Genomic DNA, 21899 nt, shown 5'->3' with positions numbered 1-21899 from the left:
AGCCATAGAAAGCCATAAATACATTGCCTTGAAAAAAGCTTGTCTTTGGGAAGTAGAGTACATCCAGTCTAACAGAGTCTAACAGGATGTACTCTACAGGGTGTATAGAAAGGTTCTGCATTGCAGATGCATCTTCAGGCCTACATTTAAAAAAAAAAAAAAAGTATTTATTTGTTTTCTGGTTTTTGTTTGCGTGTCATTGATCGATGTTAAATTCAAACTAGCTATAGCCTTTAAATTGTATTCCTGCCTGGAATGCAGTTCATCAGTTAGCTACGTACAATACGTAACGCGCCACACACACACACACACACTCAAAATCTGCAATATGAATAGTAAATATGATGTAAATATGAACCTAATATTTGTTAAGCATCAATCATGAATTATTCGGCAATACAAGTAAGAATTCTATAAAAAGTCCAGGGTATGGCAGCTGCAATACCTCACCATACGCAATTGATGCCTATGGCCATGCCAATGGGGCTGACCCTGAACGGTGAGAATGGAGAAGCGTGAAATGGGCCGATGAGATCACCGCGACCAACCTCCTTAGCTAACAGAGTGTCCACCACCTCAGGTTCATAGACCTCACAAATTACGTCCCGAAAGACGCCAAACCACCACGAAGTCCCCCAGGTCAAGGCTCTTCACCATCCTGGGATTGGACTCCTTGAGTGTAGCGGGGCACAATGCCAATATTTATTTGGCTCTGCACTTACTACCATTAAGAGTTCTTATCGATGGAACTTCCATAACAGTGGACTCCAGTTGAGTTGTAGGAGCATCTCAAAGATGATCAACGGAAACATGAGTGTTTTAGTTGTGTTTGTATTTTTTTTTTACATTTTCAAACACACACTTTCTTGTTAGTAATGCAGAGTTCTTCAAATGGTGAAGAGAACAATGAGTCACTGGAGAGAGGCCAAAGTGATTGTTGGCCTCTCACTGTAGAAACCTGATATAGGAGGGAAAACTGTTAATTGGGCCCAATTTGGACATATTCACTTAGGGGTGTACTCACTTTTTTTTGCCAGCGGTTTAGACATTTATGGCTATGTGTTGAGATATTTTGAGGGGACAGCACATGTACAATGTTATACAAGCTGAACACTCACTACTTTACATTTTAGCAAAGTGTCATTTCTTCACATGAAAAGATATAATCAAATATTTAAAGAAATGTGAGGGGTGTACTCTTGTGTGATACTATATATTATTGTAGTGATGTCTTTTATGTTCTCCATTGCTCATAATATTTATGTCTTCCAGATGGACCAAAGAACACCTCAGTGTCAGTCAGTCCATCTGGTAAAATAGTGGAGGGCAGTTCAGTGACTCTGACCTGCAGCAGTGATGCCAACCCACCTGTGGACAAATACACCTGGTACAAGAAGACTGTAACCTCACCAAAAGCATCAGGACAGAGTTACAGCATCACTAACATCACATCTGAGGACAGTGGAGAATATTACTGTGAGGCTCAGAATAAATACGGATGTCTAAACTCATCTACTTTGTCTGTGGATGTTCAATGTAAGTAACTATCTGCTACATCTAATGGACACATTTACTGTTACATTGTATTACAGTCATAATTCCAGACTTTCCTCATGTAAAATACTGTGTAGCTGAGAATAAATTTGGACGTCTAAACTCTCCCCCATTGTACAGAAACACTAAATGTAAATACACCTAATATCTGATATTTCATTTAACAAATTATACCATATAACACGGTTAAAACAAAAGCTTAAATAATTCCTTACAACATTTGATGTACTGCAAATAGTATTTTTTATAACTTGAATGATCATATATAAGGTACGTGAATAAAGTGTTGTAAATATATATTTTTTGGTTATCATACATATCTTTAACACTTGTGTCGCCCTTGCGAGACCCGAGGGCGAGGGGAACTGGTATGCTAACCTTGGGTCGGAGAGACCACAGGGAAAGGCCAGGGTGCGGGATAACGGTGGGTCGGAGAGACCCCAGGGAAATGGCAGGGTGTGGGATAACCGTGGGTCAGAGAGAGCCCAGGGAAAGGGCAGGGTGCGGGATAACCGTGGGTCGGAGAGACCCGAGGGCGAGGGCAGGTTGCTGTCTAACGGTGGGTCGGAGAGACCGCAGGGAAAGGGCAGGGTGTGGGATAACGGTGGGTCTGAAAGACCCCAGTAAGAGGGCAAGGCGCGGGATAATGGTGGGTAGGAGAGACCCGAGGGCGAGGGGAACTGGTATGCTAACCGTGGGTCAGAGAGACCCCAGGGAAAGGGCAGGGTGCGGGATAACCGTGGGTCGGAGAGACCCGAGGGCGAGGGCAGGGTGTGGGATAACAGCCATGCAGTGTTGATGCAGTGTGCGGTGTATGGTCTGAGCTCAGACAGGCTGACCCCCCACCCCTTCAACCTCTGCTGCAATACTGGCAGCACTGTTACGTATATTTCCCAAAGACAACCTCTGGATATGATGCTGAGCATGTGCACCCAACTTCTTTGGTCGACCATGGCGAGGCCTGTTCTGAGTGGAACCTGTCCTTTTAAACCGCTGTATGGTCTTGGCCACCGTGCTGCTGCTCAGTTTCAGGGTCTTGGCAATCTTCTTATGGCCTAGGCCATCTTTATGGCAACTATTCTTTTTTTCAGATCCTCAGAGAGTTCTTTGCCATGAGGTACCATGAACTTCCAGTGACCAGTATGAGGGAGTGTGAGAGCAATAACACCAGATTTAACACACCTGCTCCCCATTCACACCTGAGACGTTCAAACACTAACGAGTCACATGATGCCTAGGAGGGAAAACTGTTAATTGGGCCCAATTTGGACATATTCACTTAGGGGTGTACTCACTTTTTTTTGCTAGCGGTTTAGACATTTATGGCTATGTGTTGAGTTATTTTGAGGGGACAGCATATGTACAATGTTATACAAGCTGAACACTCACTACTTTACATTTTAGCAAAGTGTCATTTCTTCACATGAAAAGATATAATCAAATATTTAAAGAAATGTGAGGGGTGTACTCACTTTTGTGTGATTCTATATATTAATGTAGTGATGTCTTTTATGTTCTCCATTGCTCATAATATTTATGTCTTCCAGATGCCCCAAAGAACACCTCAGTGTCAGTCAGTCCATCTGGTAAAATAGTGGAGGGCAGTTCAGTGACTCTGACCTGCAGCAGTGATGCCAACCCACCTGTGGACAAATACACCTGGTACAAGAAGACTGTAACCTCACCAAAAGCATCAGGACAGAGTTACAGCATCACTAACATCACATCTGAGGACAGTGGAGAATATTACTGTGAGGCTCAGAATAAATACGGACGTCTAAACTCATCTACTTTGTCTGTGGATGTTCAATGTAAGTAACTATCTGCTTCATCTAATGGACACATTTACTGTTACATTGTATTACAGTCATAATTCCAGACTTTCCTCATGTAAAATACTGTGTAGCTGAGAATAAATATGGACGTCTAAACTCTCCCCCATTGTACAGGAACACTAAATGTAAATACACCTAATAACTGATATTTCATTTAACAAATTATACCATATCACACGGTTAAAACAAAAGCTTAAATAATTCCTTACAACATTTGATGTACTGCAAATAGTATTTTTTATAACTTGAATGATCATATATAAGGTACGTGAATAAAGTGTTGTAAATATATATTTTTTGGTTATCATACATATCTTTAACACTTGTGTCGCCCTTGCGAGACCCGAGGGCGAGGGGAACTGGTATGCTAACCTTGGGTCGGAGAGACCCCAGGGAAAGGGCAGGGTGTGGGATAACGGTGGGTCAGAGAGACCCCAGGGAAAGGGCAGGGTGTGGGATAACCGTGGGTCAGAGAGAGCCCAGGGAAAGGGCAGGGTGCGGGATAACCGTGGGTCGGAGAGACCCGAGGGCGAGGGCAGTGTGCTGTCTAACGGTGGGTCGGAGAGACCGCAGGGAAAGGGCAGGGTGTGGGATAACGGTGGGTCTGAGAGACCCCAGGAAGAGGGCACGGCGCGGGATAATGGTGGGTAGGAGAGACCCGAGGGCGAGGGGAACTGGTATGCTAACCGTGGGTCAGAGAGACCCCAGGGAAAGGGCAGGGTGCGGGATAACCGTGGGTCGGAGAGACCCGAGGGCGAGGGCAGGGTGTGGGATAACAGCCATGCAGTGTTGATGCAGTGTGCGGTGTATGGTCTGAGCTCAGACAGGCTGACCCCCCACCCCTTCAACCTCTGCTGCAATACTGGCAGCACTGTTACGTCTATTTCCCAAAGACAACCTCTGGATATGATGCTGAGCATGTGCACCCAACTTCTTTGGTCGACCATGGCGAGGCCTGTTCTGAGTGGAACCTGTCCTTTTAAACCGCTGTATGGTCTTGGCCACCGTGCTGCTGCTCAGTTTCAGGGTCTTGGCAATCTTCTTATAGCCTAGGCCATCTTTATGGCAACTATTCTTTTTTTCAGATCCTCAGAGAGTTCTTTGCCATGAGGTACCATGAACTTCCAGTGACCAGTATGAGGGAGTGTGAGAGCAATAACACCAGATTTAACACACCTGCTCCCCATTCACACCTGAGACGTTCAAACACTAACGAGTCACATGATACCTAGGAGGGAAAACTGTTAATTGGGCCCAATTTGGACATATTCACTTAGGGGTGTACTCACTTTTTTTTGCCAGCGGTTTAGACATTTATGGCTGTGTGTTGAGTTATTTTGAGGGGACAGCATATGTACAATGTTATACAAGCTGAACACTCACTACTTTACATTTTAGCAAAGTGTCATTTCTTCACATGAAAAGATATAATCAAATATTTAAAGAAATGTGAGGGGTGTACTCACTTTTGTGTGATTCTATATATTATTGTAGTGATGTCTTTTATGTTCTCCATTGCTCATAATATTTATGTCTTCCAGATGGACCAAAGAACACCTCAGTGTCAGTCAGTCCATCTGGTAAAATAGTGGAGGGCAGTTCAGTGACTCTGACCTGCAGCAGTGATGCCAACCCACCTGTGGACAAATACACCTGGTACAAGAAGACTGTAACCTCACCAAAAGCATCAGGACAGAGTTACAGCATCACTAACATCACATCTGAGGACAGTGGAGAATATTACTGTGAGGCTCAGAATAAATATGGACGTCTAAACTCATCTACTTTGTCTGTGGATGTTCAATGTAAGTAACTATCTGCTACATCTAATGGACACATTTACTGTTACATTGTATTACAGTCATAATTCCAGACTTTCCTCATGTAAAATACTGTGTAGCTGAGAATAAATATGGACGTCTAAACTCTCCCCCATTGTACAGGAACACTAAATGTAAATACACCTAATATCTGATATTTCATTTAACAAAATATACCATATCACACGGTTAAAAACAAAAGCTTAAATTATTCCTTACAACATTTGATGTACTGCAAATAGTATTTTTTATAACTTGAATGATCATATATAAGGTACGTGTACAAAGTGTTGTAAATATATATTTTTTGGTTATCATACATATCTTTAACGCTTGTGTCGCCCTTGCGAGACCCGAGGGCGAGGGGAACTGGTATGCTAACCTTGGGTCGGAGAGACCCCAGGGAAAGGGCAGGGTGCGGGATAACGGTGGGTCGGAGAGACCCCAGGGAAAGGGCAGGGTGCGGGATAACCGTAGGTCAGAGAGAGTCCAGGGAAAGGGCAGGGTGCGGGATAACCGTGGGTCAGAGAGACCCGAGGGCGAGGGCAGGGTGCTGTCTAAAGGTGGGTCGGAGAGACCCCAGGGAAAGGGCAGGGTGTGGGATAACGGTGGGTCTGATAGACCCGTGGGCGACCTGTGGAACTATTCCTGTGCTGTAAAAGGACTTGAGTCTCTTTTCTCACCTGAGAAGATATTCATAGTCACATGTGAGTATTTCAATAGAAGGTACAGTATCTCACAAAAGTGAGTAAAACCCCTTGCATTTTTGTAAATATTTGATTATATCTTTACATGTGACAACACTGAAGAAATTACACTTTGCTACAATGTAAAGTAGTGAGTGTTAAGCTTGTATAACAGTGTAAATTTGCTGTCCACTCAAAATAACACAACATACAGCCATTAATGTCTAAACAGCTGGCAACAAAAGTGAGTACACCCCTAAGTGAAAATGTCCACATTGGGCAAGTGTCAATATTTTGTGTGGCCACCATTATTATCCAGCACTGCCTTAACCCTCTTGGGCATGGAGTTCACCAGGGTTTCACAGGTTACCACTGGAATGACAACATCACTGAGCTGGTGGATAGAGACCGTGCACTCCTCCACCTTCCATTTGAGGATGCCCCACAGATAGGGTTTAGGTCTGGGTTTAGGTCTGGAGACATGCGTGGCCAGTCCCTCACCTTTACCCTCAGCTTCTTTATCAAGACAGTGGTCGTCTTGGAGGTGTGTTTGGGGTCATTATCATGTAGGAATACTGCCCTGTGGCCCAGTCTCTGAAGGGAGGGGATCATGCTCTGCTTCAATATGTCACAGTATGTTGGCATTCATGGTTCCCTCAATGAACTGTAGCTCCCCGGTGCCGGCAGGACTCATGCAGTCCCAGACCATAACAGTCCCACCTTGACTGTAGGCAAGACACACTTGTCTTTGTACTCCTCACCTGGTTGCTGCCACACATGCTTGACACCCTCTGAACCAAATAAGTTTATCTTGGTCTCATCAGACCACGGGACATGGTTCCAGTAATCCATGTCCTTCGTCTGCTTGTCTTCAGCAAACTGTTTGCAGGATTACTTGTGCATCATCTTTCGAACGGGCTTCCTACTGGGACGACAGCCATGCAGTGTTGATGCAGTGTGCGGTGTATGGTCTGAGCTCAGACAGGCTGACCCCCCATCCCTTCAACCTCTGCTGCAATACTGGCAGCACTGTTACGTCTATTTCCCAAAGACAACCTCTGGATATGATGCTGAGCATGTGCACCCAACTTCTTTGGTCGACCATGGCGAGGCCTGTTCTGAGTGGAACCTGTCCTTTTAAACCGCTGTATGGTCTTGGCCACCGTGCTGCTGCTCAGTTTCAGGGTCTTGGCAATCTTCTTATAGCCTAGGCCATCTTTATGGCAACTATTCTTTTTTTCAGATCCTCAGAGAGTTCTTTGCCATGAGGTACCATGAACTTCCAGTGACCAGTATGAGGGAGTGTGAGAGCAATAACACCAGATTTAACACACCTGCTCCCCATTCACACCTGAGACGTTCAAACACTAACGAGTCACATGATGCCTAGGAGGGAAAACTGTTAATTGGGCCCAATTTGGACATATTCACTTAGGGGTGTACTCACTTTTTTTTGCTAGCGGTTTAGACATTTATGGCTGTGTGTTGAGTTATTTTGAGGGGACAGCATATGTACAATGTTATACAAGCTGAACACTCACTACTTTACATTTTAGCAAAGTGTCATTTCTTCACATGAAAAGATATAATCAAATATTTAAAGAAATGTGAGGGGTGTACTCACTTTTGTGTGATTCTATATATTATTGTAGTGATGTCTTTTATGTTCTCCATTGCTCATAATATTTATGTCTTCCAGATGGACCAAAGAACACCTCAGTGTCAGTCAGTAAATCTGGTAAAATAGTGGAGGGCAGTTCAGTGACTCTGACCTGCAGCAGTGATGCCAACCCACCTGTGGACAAATACACCTGGTACAAGAAGACTGTAACCTCACCAAAAGCATCAGGACAGAGTTACAGCATCACTAACATCACATCTGAGGACAGTGGAGAATATTACTGTGAGGCTCAGAATAAATACGGACGTCTAAACTCATCTACTTTGTCTGTGGATGTTCAATGTAAGTAACTATCTGCTTCATCTAATGGACACATTTACTGTTACATTGTATTACAGTCATAATTCCAGACTTTCCTCATGTAAAATACTGTGTAGCTGAGAATAAATATGGACGTCTAAACTCTCCCCCATTGTACAGGAACACTAAATGTAAATACACCTAATAACTGATATTTCATTTAACAAATTATACCATATCACACGGTTAAAACAAAAGCTTAAATAATTCCTTACAACATTTGATGTACTGCAAATAGTATTTTTTATAACTTGAATGATCATATATAAGGTACGTGAATAAAGTGTTGTAAATATATATTTTTTGGTTATCATACATATCTTTAACACTTGTGTCGCCCTTGCGAGACCCGAGGGCGAGGGGAACTGGTATGCTAACCTTGGGTCGGAGAGACCCCCAGGGAAAGGGCAGGGTGCGGGATAACGGTGGGTCGGAGAGACCCCTTGGAAAGGGCGGGGTGTGGGATAACCGTGGGTCAGAGAGAGCCCAGGGAAAGGGCAGGGTGCGGGATAACGGTGGGTCGGAGAGACCCCTTGGAAAGGGCAGGGTGTGGGATAACCGTGGGTCAGAGAGAGTCCAGGGAAAGGGCAGGGTGCGGGATAACCGTGGGTCAGAGAGACCCGAGGGCGAGGGCAGGGTGCTGTCTAACGGTGGGTCGGAGAGACCCCTTGGAAAGGGCAGGGTGTGGGATAACGGTGGGTCGGAGAGACCCCTTGGAAAGGGCAGGGTGTGGGATAACCTTGGGTCAGAGAGACCCCAGGGAAAGGGCAGGGTGCGGGATAACCGTGGGTCGGAGAGACCCGAGGGCGAGGGCAGGGTGCTGTCTAACGGTGGGTCGGAGAGACCCCAGGGAAAAGGCAGGGTGTGGGATAACGGTGGGTCTGAGAGACCCCAGGAAGAGGGCACGGCGCAGGATAATGGTGGGTAGGAGAGACCCGAGGGCGAGGGGAACTGGTATGCTAACCGTGGGTCAGAGAGACCCCAGGGAAAGGGCAGGGTGCGGGATAACCGTGGGTCGGAGAGACCCGAGGGCGAGGGCAGGGTGTGGGATAACAGCCATGCAGTGTTGATGCAGTGTGCGGTGTATGGTCTGAGCTCAGACAGGCTGACCCCCCACCCCTTCAACCTCTGCTGCAATACTGGCAGCACTGTTACGTCTATTTCCCAAAGACAACCTCTGGATATGATGCTGAGCATGTGCACCCAACTTCTTTGGTCGACCATGGCGAGGCCTGTTCTGAGTGGAACCTGTCCTTTTAAACCGCTGTATGGTCTTGGCCACCGTGCTGCAGCTCAGTTTCAGGGTCTTGGCAATCTTCTTATAGCCTAGGCCATCTTTATGGCAACTATTCTTTTTTTCAGATCCTCAGAGAGTTCTTTGCCATGAGGTACCATGAACTTCCAGTGACCAGTATGAGGGAGTGTGAGAGCAATAACACCAGATTTAACAAACCTGCTCCCCATTCACACCTGAGACGTTCAAACACTAACGAGTCACATGATACCTAGGAGGGAAAACTGTTAATTGGGCCCAATTTGGACATATTCACTTAGGGGTGTACTCACTTTTCTTTGCCAGCGGTTTAGACATTCATGGCTGTGTGTTGAGTTATTTTGAGGGGACAGCATATGTACAATGTTATACAAGCTGAACACTCACTACTTTACATTTTAGCAAAGTGTCATTTCTTCACATGAAAAGATATAATCAAATATTTAAAGAAATGTGAGGGGTGTACTCACTTTTGTGTGATACTATATATTATTGTAGTGATGTCTTTTATGTTCTCCATTGCTCATAATATTTATGTCTTCCAGATGGACCAAAGAACACCTCAGTGTCAGTCAGTCCATCTGGTAAAATAGTGGAGGGCAGTTCAGTGACTCTGACCTGCAGCAGTGATGCCAACCCACCTGTGGACAAATACACCTGGTACAAGAAGACTGTAACCTCACCAAAAGCATCAGGACAGAGTTACAGCATCACTAACATCACATCTGAGGACAGTGGAGAATATTACTGTGAGGCTCAGAATCAATATGGACGTCTAAACTCATCTACTTTGTCTGTGGATGTTCAATGTAAGTAACTATCTGCTACATCTAATGGACACATTTACTGTTACATTGTATTACAGTCATAATTCCAGACTTTCCTCATGTAAAATACTGTGTAGCTGAGAATAAATATGGACGTCTAAACTCTCCCCCATTGTACAGGAACACTAAATGTAAATACACCTAATATCTGAGCGTTATAAATCGTTGGGGCCAGAGGGACCCCCAGGGCTGAACAAACACCCCATGCGCCCCGGGTCAGTCCGTCTCTTCTTGTGTAAACCCCCAATCGTCGCACGTGGGACAGTAGGCGTGCGTGCAGCGTTTGCATACGTATCTCTTATACCCGCTGCACACCGTGTGGGTTTTACAGTCTTTCTTGGGCGGGCAGCTCTGACACCTCTTCCTCTTACTGGCAGGGGCAGGGCCAGGAGCACGGGCAGCGGCTTCCAGGCCCTTGGGGCGAACCCCGGCTCTAGCGCTCTGCGCGGCTTTCACGAGCGCCGCGGACGAGTGTGTGCGCGGGATACGCACCCTTCTTTCCATGAGCGGCATCACAAGAGCTTTCCCCAGCTGCTCCAGGAAGACCCTCCTCTTGTTCCTCTCACGGGTCATCCAGCCGGGGTTGAGCTCCCTCCATATCACGAAGGCGTTGTACGCGGAGACGTCGATTATGATGTGGAAGACCGCCAGGGGCCAGCGGGCCGTCATCCGCCTGCAGCTGTAGGTTCCGACCACCTTGTCTAGGTTGTCCACCCCTCCTTTGTTGCTGTTGTAGTCCAGGATGAGGGCAAGATTCCTGTCCTGGCGCTCGCTCACCGACGTGTCTGTGTGCAGCGTGCTCAGCAGTAACACGTTCTTGCTTTTCTTGGGCACGTAGGACACTAGAGTGGCGCTCGGGGTGAACGCGAACCTGGACAAGACCACCTCTCGGGCCCTGGTCGCGAGCAGCGCGGCAGGGAGCTCGGGCTTGTTCTTGCGAACGGTGCCCACCTTCGTGAGCCCCCTGGCCAGGAGCCGCGGTCCCAGTTCGTAGGAGGTGAAGTAATTGTCGGACGTCACGTTGTGCCCCCTGAGCCCCTCTGTCACATCGAGCACCACCCGCATGCCCTGGTTCTTCTCCGGGCCGCCTGCGGCTGGCTTCCTGGTGTACACTTGCATCTTCCACGCGTAGCTGGATTTAGCGTCGCACGCCACCCACGACTTGATCCCATACCTCGCACGCTTGCTGGGCATATACTGGCGGAAAGGGCAACGACCTGGGGACGGGGGAGACGATGAGAGACAGTCATCATGATGATGATCATGATAGTCACCGGGTGTCGGGCGGCCCTAGGTATTTCCTACAAATGTGCTGCTGCCGCTAGCGTGCGTACGCACGTGTGCTCGTGCGTTACCCACCTCTGAACGGGACTAGTTGCTCGTCCACCGTCACGTGAGGGCCCGGGTTGTAGAGGAACGGGAGCCGCTCGGACCACTTGTCCCAGACCTCACGTATGGCCGTGAGTTTGTCCGTGGCGCGTCTCTCCGGGCGCGACTCGCGGTCATCGAATCGCAGCAGCCTCGAGTACGTGTGAAAGAGTTTCAGAGGCATGGTGGCGCGGAACACGGGCCTTCCGCTCTCCCCGTCCCACAGACTGGCCGCGGCCTCGCCTCGGGACCTGAATACGCCCACCAGGATCAGCAGCCCCACGTATGCGCGCAGGTCGATCGCGTCCATCGCCTTCCAGCCGTCTCCGTATTTCCGAGAGCCCTCCAGGTTTGTCATCTCCAGGACCACATTCTCTATCGCGGGTGTGATGAACAGCCGGGACGCGGAGGCTACGTCCCGCGCGTGGGAGACGGCGTGCTCCGTGGGGCCCGGGGGCATCGTGGCCGCCACGTTCGGTCGTGACCGCCTGCCCTGTTTGGGATATGCGACCGAGGACCACGCGATTGTTCCGTTTTTCGACCGGAACATATCTCTCTCCGCCTCGGGAGCGTATCGTTCTTGTTCCTGGTCCGACGAGGAGGACGAGGCCTCGTCCTCCGCCTCGTGTTTCTGGTTGTCTTCTTCCTCTGACACTTCCTCCTGATCCTCGCCCTCCTCCTGTTCCTCGTGCTCCTCCTCGTCCTCCTCCGGGACGGGCGTGCGATTCGCGAACATCCGTTCTAGAACCTGTTTCGCGGTGCACCTGGCGGCTCCGGGCATCGCTTCCGAGCCCTCCTCTGGCACGTTCTCCTGTTTTTCCTCGTCCTCCTCCTGTTCCTCGTCGTCCTCGTCGTCCTCCTCTGGGACGGCCGATTCGCCAACATCCGTTCTAGAACCGAAGGCAATGAGAGCGGCGACCCTCCTCTCGTCTTAGAGAGACCCGAAGGCAGAGGGGAACCCTCTCGTCTTAGAGAGACCCGAAGGCAGAGGGGAACCCTCTCGTCTTAGAGAGACCCAGAGGCAATTGTTGATATAAAGATAATAGTATATGTTTGTATAATTCAGAAAATCTGAATGTGAAGTAGGCTCCATTTTAAATTAGATTGTAAAAATAGTTACCTTTTCAGGTAGGACAGGGAATGTGTTTGGGTCATTCTCATACAAGTGTGTGCGGTGGCGCATTTACAAAGTATGCGCTGGTAAATTTTCATGTTAATATTGTGCATATTTCACTTCATTAAGCTTCGCGAATGTTTATGGACATCATTTATTCGAGGCATTGGAGATAGACTGGCTGTAACGTTTTTATCATTTTGACACATTAAGGGACAGGTCTTTACGATTAGTCCCTAAGAAAATTGTGCAAACACAGGAAGTTTGCATATGCAAACACAGGAAGTCGAGCGACTGCCTCTGACAGCAAAAGAACATAGTGTGAAGGTGTGAGAAACGCCATTGTCCTTGGCTCTCATGATGTAGAGCACGTTGTCTCAATATTCTAAGGTAGTATTTTCATGAAATAAAAAAAAAAACGTTCTTATGCCATGAAATGAAATAGCTTTGGCAGACTCGCCAGCAAACTCTTTTGACTATTCCAGTAAGTTAGTAGATACCGGTAAAGCTTATTACTGGCTAATACACTGTTAAAACGGCTAGTGGCAAACGCCATACATAGACGCTATTTGTGGTGGAGGTGAACTTAGTAAGAAACGTTAGTCAGTTTCACTCTATCAATGTCATTCACGAATGGCCAATTAACTATTAAAACAGCCAGTGGCAAAAGAGGATTTGTTCTGGATAGAGACAAGAGGCTATACTGACACACAGCAAATGTACAGGTCTGTGGTTAACCACACAGCTTTTTACGTAAGCGATCTGGGTTCGAATCTCAAGATGGCAACACTTTCTATTGCGGGCCGGCTGAACTAGGCTTGCCTGGTTTCTTGTTACAGTCAATTTGTCTCTTTTCACTGCTTATTTTTCTGTTTTCAATCCCTCTCACTGTTTACCTGAACTCTGCTGACTCATAACATTCTGTTAGCGCTGGTATTTACCTCCTGTTCTGTGTTTTGTCCAATACAGATGTTGACGAGTGTACGGCTCATTCTCAAATCTGTGGGGAAAATTCAACTTGCCTCAACACCAATGGCAGCTACTCCTGTCACTGTCTTCCTGGGTTCAAAAGTAACAGGATTGGACTGTGTGTTGGTAATTACTGTGTAATGAGTGAGTGTGTGTGCATTTGTGTGTGTGTATGTGTGTGTGTGTGTGTGTGTGTGTTTCTGTGTGTGCATGCATGTTTGCACATCCGTGCTTGCTTGCATGGATCCATGTAATTGTGTTGTTTCCTCACTACTCTCTTTCAGACATAAACGAGTGTGTGGAGGAGAAACGTTACTGTGGAAACGAAGGGCTTTGTCACAACCTGATTGGCAGCTACTGGTGTCAATGCTCATCTGGATCGACCAACTATGGCCACAAAGGAACTAAATGTGTCGGTGAGGGACTGACACCATTCCACCAGTCCTGATAAATGTATTCCCTTCTCATGGACTTGTGTAGCTAACGTCGAAGAGTACCTGAGATAAACCCTTTTCATTTTCTTACTTCAGAGCTCAGTTGTGACCCGCAAGAAGCGCAGCCTGGAAAGGTAAAACCTTTGTTTTTACAGTACATTTAGAAAGGTGTGTATTTTGTTGTTTCAACTGTTCTATTTCCCCACTGCTACACATGCCCCACCCCAATCCCAGACTCTTCCAGGCCTTGGCAGTCTCATGTCTCTGGTGAGAGAAAACTGTTTGTGGTTGAGGAACTCTTCAATATCTGGACCACGTCAGCCGCCATTGGGGGGAGATGTACTGTTGAAAGTAAGGTACCATTTCTTGACCCTAACTCCAAGCCTCCAATAGTCATAGGACCAACCACATGTCCTAACTATGATAGATTTTCCATGTATTAATATTCTGAGGTGACATCTGGTCAAGTACACTTAACAAAAATATAAATACAACATGAAGCAATTTTAACAATTCTACTGAGTTTCTTTTCTCAGATCCTCAGAGAGTTCTTTGTCATGAGGGGCCATATTGACCTTCCAGTGACCAGAATGAGGGAGTGTGAGAGCGATAATACCAAATTTGACACACCTGCTCCCCATTCACACCAGAGACCTTGTAACACTAACGAGCCACATGTCACCGGGGAGGGAAAATGGCTGATTGGGCCCAATTTGGAAATTTTTGTTGCCAGTGGTTTAGACATTAATGGCTGTGTGTTGAATTATTTTGAGGGGACAGTCAGTCAGTCTGGTTATATACAACTCCTTTCAGTCAGTCTGGTTATATACATCTCCTTTCAGTCAGTCTGGTTATATACATCTCCTTTCAGTCAGTCTGGTTATATACGTCTCCTTTCAGTCAGTCTGGTTATATACGTCTCCTTTCAGTCAGTCTGGTTATATACGTCTCCTTTCAGTCAGTCTGGTTATATACGTCTCCTTTCAGTCAGTCTGGTTATATACGTCTCCTTTCAGTCAGTCTGGTTATATACATCTCAAGTGCTGGCAGGAAAACCCACACCTACTGACCAACATTCTCTTTATTCATCTGTTTACTTTGTTTCTCTTTTGTCCAGGAATTGATTAATGCCACTGACCATGTTCAGCTGAACCACCAGAATAACAGTGGTCCCCATGGTAGCAGTGATGTGACTAGTTTTTTGCAGACCGTTGAAAATTTCATTAGACTGATCGCTCCACTGCTGACAGAGAAGACGGCCAGGATAGAGACTAACTATACAGGTTACACACACACAATCTGAACACACACTAAACACACGCTAAACACATTGAACACACCCACTGAACACACGCTAAACACACACACTGAACACACGCTAAACACAATGAACACACGCTAAACACACACACTGAACACACGCTAAACACACTGAACACACGCTAAACACACCCACTGAACACACGCTAAACACACACTGAACACACGCTAAACACACTGAACACATGCTAAACACACACTCTGAACACACGCTAAACACACCCACTGAACACACGCTAAACACACACACTGAACACACGCTAAACACACTGAACACATGCTAAACACACACTCTGAACACACACTAAACACACACTCTGAACACACACTAAACACACACACACTGAACACACGCTAAACACACACACTGAACACACGCTAAACACACTGAACACACACTAAACATACACACTGAACACACGATAAACACACTGAACACACTCTAAACACACACACTGAACACATGCTAAACACACACTCTGAACACACACTAAACACACGCTAAACACACACACTGAACACACTCTGAACAGACGCTAAACACACGCTAAACACACTGAACTTACACTGAACACACACACTGAACACACGCTAAACATGCACACTGAACACGCTAAACACACACACTGAACACACTCTGAACACACACACACTGAACACACGCTAAACACACACACTGAACACACGCTAAACACACTGAACACACACTAAACATACACACTGAACACACGATAAACACACTGAACACACTCTAAACACACACACTGAACACATGCTAAACACACACTCTGAACACACACTAAACACACGCTAAACACACACACTGAACACACTCTGAACAGACGCTAAACACACGCTAAACACACTGAACTTACACTGAACACACACACTGAACACACGCTAAACATGCACACTGAACACGCTAAACACACACACTGAACACACTCTGAACACACTCTGAACACACGCTAAACACACGCTAAACACGCGCTAAACACACTGAACTCACATTAAACACACACACTGAACACACGCTAAACACACACACTAAACACACGCTTAACACACACACTGAACACACGCTAAACACACACACTGAGCACACGCTAAACACACACACTGAACACACGCTTAACACACACACTGAACACACGCTAAACACACACACTGAGCACACGCTAAACACACACACTGAACACACGCTAAACACACACACTGAAGACACGCTAAACACACACACTGAACACACGCTAAACACACACTCTGAGCACTAATGATTCACAGACCATTTTGCAGGTCCCACAAGGGACCACCCATGTATCACATAGATGGTGGAAATGCAGTTCATTTTCTGGTTAATGGGGTATCTGGTCCATGTTTTGGATCACAGAGGCCAATATACTGGTGAACAGAAACGAGACTCAACCTAAAGGTCCAGTCAGCCTGACCAGTGAGAACGCTCAACTTGACACTACCTGGGAGACTGTTACTGGAGATCAAAATAATTACCCAGGTACCCTCATCTAATAGCATCACTGCACACTACTCTAGTTGTTAATAAAGGGACACACTGAAGAGTTCACTGGCAATATTCAGAGTGGCAAATGTTTAGCACCAGGAGATTGTAATAATTTGACCATATTGGAGGCTTATCTGACAGACATTTACAGGATGCAAGCGGGTGCCCAGGTAAGGCCCACCTGGGCACAGCACATGTCCCTTTGCCATATAGTGCCCTTTCCAGTTGACACGTGCCCACCCGTCTCCGTTACACACGTCAGGCACTCCGATGGATATGTGGTGTCCGGCATCACGCTCTCAGACACATCGCCATCGTCCGTCCATGTGAGACGACAAATCTGCCCATTTGTTTTCAGTTTCAGCATGCCTCTTGAAAGGTCTGTGCACGGTACTGACAGTTATGTGATTGGTTGTCTTAATGAGAAGGAAAGAGCTAACATTCAATCTCTTAAGGCATTCAATTGAAGTTAGGTTAAGTGGTGAGGTTTCAGTGGATAAGGGCTAGGTTTTAGGCTAGCTAACAAGCACTTACCCTGGTCAAACATACTCAGAGCATTCGACCTATTTGAAAATGCAACATCCTCCATCTCCACTGAGTCAACCAATGAAAGGTTTTTTCTGTTTTCTAGTCATATGTTTTTCCCCCCAATTTTAACAAGGAAATCAAGCTGAGACCAAGGTCTCGTTCATACCTGAGCCCTGTATTCCAGAAAGTAGACAGAAGTCAGGAAGAAAACACAATGAAACAAATCGACAAGAAGCACACACATTAAGAAATGCAAACACATGTCAGAGTGAAAAACTATTTTATTAGACACTTGAACTGCTTTATAGGCACCAATGTTTCAAACATAACTTGACCATGCACGGCATTCCATAAATATGGAGCATAGCAGTTGAAACCGGTATTACCTAACTCAGAGTAAGGCGCTTGGTTTCTCTAGTACCTGCAAGTCTTGTGAGCGTATCTGATAACTGCTGTTTTTCCCAATTGTTATGTTGAGGGGAGAAGCCCTATTTAAAAACATCAACCAGTGTTTTGGCCCTTCTAGGAGTCAGAATGTTCCAGCCAATCAAAACTGTATGGAAGATGAGCTATACGAAAGTTGGCACGAGTAATAAAGCATAGAGCTGCATGATGGACTGGGATAGGGCTGGATCTAGTAAAATTCCCACATTCGAAAACGTTGTATAGCACGTTATCAAGTTTTTGTTTTGTTTGCAGGGTTTGCATTTGTCATCATGGTCAGATTTAAGAATGTGCATATTCTGAACGGCAATTCATCTCAGACCCAGCAGCTCATATCCAATGCTGTCATAGTGTCTACTGGCAACCCCAACTCAACAAACCTGAACCAACCGGTCAACCTCACCTTCCGTCACCTGGAGGTAGCACCATTTAAAATGGTCTCTGACTTTCAGCAAAACAGGTTTTGCATTGATGCATTTTCAGTGACATAAGGTAATAACAATGTTTTAATGTCCCATAAACCTCCTAGTTGGCTGACAAGGACCCCAACTGTGTTTATTGGTCAGAAGAGAATGGGACGTGGTCTAGGCAGGGCTGCAACTTGGTGATAACAAATGCCACCCACACTTTATGCTCCTGTAACCATCTCAGCACTTTCTCTTTGCTAAAAGGACTACAACAGGAAAAGGTGATGAGAACAGTAAGGCTCCGCTAAATGGGGGGGGGGGGGGGGGTGTCTGTGTAAAATATCTGTGTAACAGGTAGGATGGCACAATTCTAGGAACTACTGTATTTGTACATGCTTATGGATTTATAAAAGTCCAGGTTGGAGCATTATCAATTTCCTGCTCATTCCCTCCTGATTGTGGAAACTTTCAACAGGGTTCTCTGAAATCCTTTTTGAAGTTTTTTTCAGTAATAAATTGAAAGTTCCCAGAATTGTAAAACAATTGTCAGAGACCGATTTTTGCTTCCCCAGGAAACGTCACTGGTTACACAGTTTGATGCTTTTAGGGTTCTGCTAGGTGTTTTCTACCTTCCTGCCAGCCAGGTGTTTTGTCTAATGCATGTCATTTCTTGACCACAGGGAGGGGAGCGTTCCAGTGTGATGTGGGTGGGCATTCTCGTGGCACTGGCCTGTGTGGTCCTATCCCTGACCACGGCCCTGCTGTGTCGTTTTGCCAGCAGAAGACGCCATGTAGGACGCTACCATCTTAGTGTGAAATACTTTAGAAAAGGAAACATTGGTTAGAACAATGATTGGTAACATAATGCTTTATTTTGGATCCATTTGTAACATTGTCCCTTGGATTGCAAGGACATCCAAAGCCAGCACTTGTTTTGGTTGTATAACGATAAACCATTGTTATGGAAATTTTGAACTAAGGTGCATTTGAGAAATGTCTGTCTTTCTATTGGCTGGTATGTAAATCTGTACTTTGATTGTGACACACGTGTCTGTATAATATCAGAGGATTATTAGGTATTTCTGCCTAGAAGAAGGATGTATTCTTTGTCGTCCTATATATGTATGAATGAGTTACTAGTTAAAGATACCGAGAGGGGTCTGGTGTTTGAATAGGAGACATCCTTGACCGGCACGGGTGGATTAGAGGGGTACTCGTAAATCTGTATCCCTTTAGTGTCTCTGTTGATTTTCCAGACATTGTGTCTCCTCAGGAGTTGAGAAGGATAAGGTGGGGGGACAGCCCGCCCTTTGGAGTAAACAGATTGCAGCATCTTAACACATCCCTTTTCTATGTAATAAATACGGATTGTTCATGTATGATTATGTGTGTGTAAGCGGTTGACGTGTCTCTCATATGTGCATAAATAGTTAATAAAACTGTCAGAATGTACAAAGAGAACTTTGTCTCTGTGTTCCATACTCCGAGTGTCGATACATTGGAATTTCCATCACATCATAGAATTACAGATATAAGAAGTCTTATAATTGAATGTAAAAAACATCTACTGTGTAGAAGATTTAGTAGCTTCAGCAGTCTCATCACTGTGTGTCGTTTAATACGTAGCTTGTGTTTTTGCTGTACTTGCCACATAGTCCGATAGCCGAATAGTTGCCCTGGTCCATGCAGCTCTGTAAGCATGGCACGTCTCACCTCATCCAGTTGTGAATAGTTTTTCCTTCTGTACAACTCTGCTTCTCTCAAACGTGACTTCAAAGTGCGTATACTCATCCAGATGTTGTGATTGGTTGACAACATATGTATGCCCTGCATCAAAATAATTCATTATAATAGCGAAAGTATCTTCGGGAGTACTCATGTTTTGAAAATAGGCGCTTTTCCGTGTTTTTCACCTCTCCTTCCTGTTAAAAGACAGGCAGTCCTTCTGTACAATCAGGAGGTTCCGTCCTCTGCTAGATAGGCCCTACCTTTTCCGTTAGAAGTTAATATCGTTGTGTTTCATGATTTGTTGAAGTGTTTTCGTATTTGCTGTTGTGTTTTCCTATTTTCCGTTGTGTTTCATGATTTGTCGTTGTGTTTTCCTATTTGCCGTTGTGTTTCGTGATTTGTTGAAGTGTTTTCTTATTTGCTGTTGTGTTTTCCTATTTGTCTTTGTGTTTTATGATTTGTTGTTGTGTTTTGCACTACAGGGCTACCGTATTAAGTAGTTGGTTTGAATCCCACAGGAATCAGTGTGCATTTTTATTTATTTTTTAAATCTGTTTCGATTAATCGCAGGTTAAAGATTTAGCAAGTTTTGGCTCCCCCTAGTGGAGTAATATGCAGCTGGCATGCTGAACAACATGTTGAACTGGGAGAGGTAAGTGAAGATCTCAAAGGGACATGTGGGTCGGGTTTTAGGTCAAAAAATCATTTATTTTTTCAAATCAACAGTGAGGATTTCTGTTCATTATGTAAAGCATTTTGGCATAAAACTTCTCCATTTTGGTATAAAATGTCTGCTACATTTTGCAAGAATCCTATTTCTGGGACAAGATGTTGGGAAATAACGTACTGCAAGACATGAATATAGCAAGACCTGGACACGACAACACCTGAACACAATCAACTGGACAGAAAAATACTGTTTGCTTTCGACAACACTTCCCATAAACTGATGTAATCACTGTGTATTTCGACTGTACTGTAAATAAGTTGAATGAGACAGATGCTTCATAAAGAACTGCTGAAGAAGTACAGTGGAATGTTTACTTAGAAGCCGTCTTCTAACCATGTTGATTAATAGATAATACTGTTGGCTCTGTTACAATCAGTACAGCATAGTAGTGTCAGCAGTAGAACTGGTTTATATATGAATTATTGTTTTTGTATTACATTACCTGGTGTGTATCGTTAGTTATGTTGTTACTAGGCCAACATTATGACCTGGTAACCCTGTAATATGAAGGCCAACATTATGACCTAATAACCCTGTAATATGAAGGCCAACATTAAGGCCTTGACCCTGTAATATGAAGAGAACCCAGATCACTGACAGATAATCACCACATAATATAAACATCATATATTAATGTAACTGTGTCAGGTAATCCACACCTTATAGGAACATGGTCCATTCTATGTGACAAGATACAGTGATTATAAAAGTTTATGACATCAGTGGTTGACCAGCATTTAAATAGCAACTGGAATTGATGATGATTTTAGAGGTGAGTCGAGACTGAATTATCTTCAAATCTTGTTTCATAATAAATAACTTCTCAACATGAGTTGTAGATTAGTCAGTCAGCAAGTTACCCATGACAGCATCACAGTGTTTATTCTGTAAAAGGCAACTTGTGTGATTGAGGAAGGAAGCCATCTCTGCATCTTGTATCCTAACATAGAGTTGTATAAATGCCCACTTTTAAATATTTGATATTACAGATTCTGTGACACCATGGGCAGAGTCATGTAATGTAGTATTTATGTACATTTCTACTTTTTCAACAACATATTTTTTTAAGGTCTGCAAAGAATATGTTCATACCTTGGCTAAAAAAAGAGTTTGTTGCAAGGGATTCCTCTATCCAACTCTATGGTCAATGACCACAAAACTGAAGCACAAACCAAAAACCTCCCAAACGGTTTCTGTTTCCTCTACATACAACGTAAAAGAAAAGTGTTATTGTAAGTAAATCATTTTAAATATATATTTAAATTAATGGTTTTGTAGACATGATCCCCTGTCCCGTGTGGTGGACATGTATTTTCCAAGGTACTGTGAAAATGTATAGATGTAAATGCATGTATTTGTGTG

The 21899-nt window shown here is 45.0% G+C and overlaps 1 protein-coding gene and 1 long non-coding RNA gene across 4 annotated transcripts; both read left to right on the top strand.

Moving 5' to 3' along the window:
- The first annotated feature begins 7728 nt into the window (after positions 1 to 7728).
- LOC117594886 lies at positions 7729 to 14164 on the top strand. Its single transcript, XR_004576171.1, has 5 exons — positions 7729 to 7858; positions 13428 to 13553; positions 13712 to 13843; positions 13958 to 13995; positions 14096 to 14164. It is a non-coding gene; the product is annotated as an uncharacterized LOC117594886 (long non-coding RNA).
- Positions 14165 to 14815: 651 nt separating this feature from the next.
- LOC117594883 (adhesion G protein-coupled receptor E3-like) lies at positions 14816 to 19110 on the top strand. 3 transcript variants are annotated; one of them, XM_034294326.1, is made up of 5 exons: positions 14816 to 15144; positions 16572 to 16694; positions 17928 to 18091; positions 18202 to 18372; positions 18760 to 19110. In XM_034294326.1, the coding sequence occupies exons 3-5, from the start codon at positions 17945 to 17947 to the stop codon at positions 18922 to 18924; spliced, it is 483 nt and encodes a 160-aa protein (XP_034150217.1). In that variant the 5' UTR covers positions 14816 to 15144; positions 16572 to 16694; positions 17928 to 17944; the 3' UTR covers positions 18925 to 19110. The 3 variants fall into 3 exon arrangements, with proteins under 3 accessions (XP_034150217.1, XP_034150216.1, XP_034150215.1); XM_034294325.1 differs by lacking the exon at positions 14816 to 15144 and having other exon boundaries at positions 16372 to 16694; positions 18202 to 18360; XM_034294324.1 differs by lacking the exon at positions 14816 to 15144 and having other exon boundaries at positions 16372 to 16694.
- The last annotated feature ends 2789 nt before the right edge of the window (positions 19111 to 21899 follow it).

Source organism: Esox lucius, chromosome 9, assembly GCF_011004845.1.
Source record: "Esox lucius isolate fEsoLuc1 chromosome 9, fEsoLuc1.pri, whole genome shotgun sequence".
In the NCBI taxonomy this organism is placed as follows: domain Eukaryota; kingdom Metazoa; phylum Chordata; class Actinopteri; order Esociformes; family Esocidae; genus Esox; species Esox lucius.
This window is presented reverse-complemented; position numbering and strand designations above follow the sequence as displayed.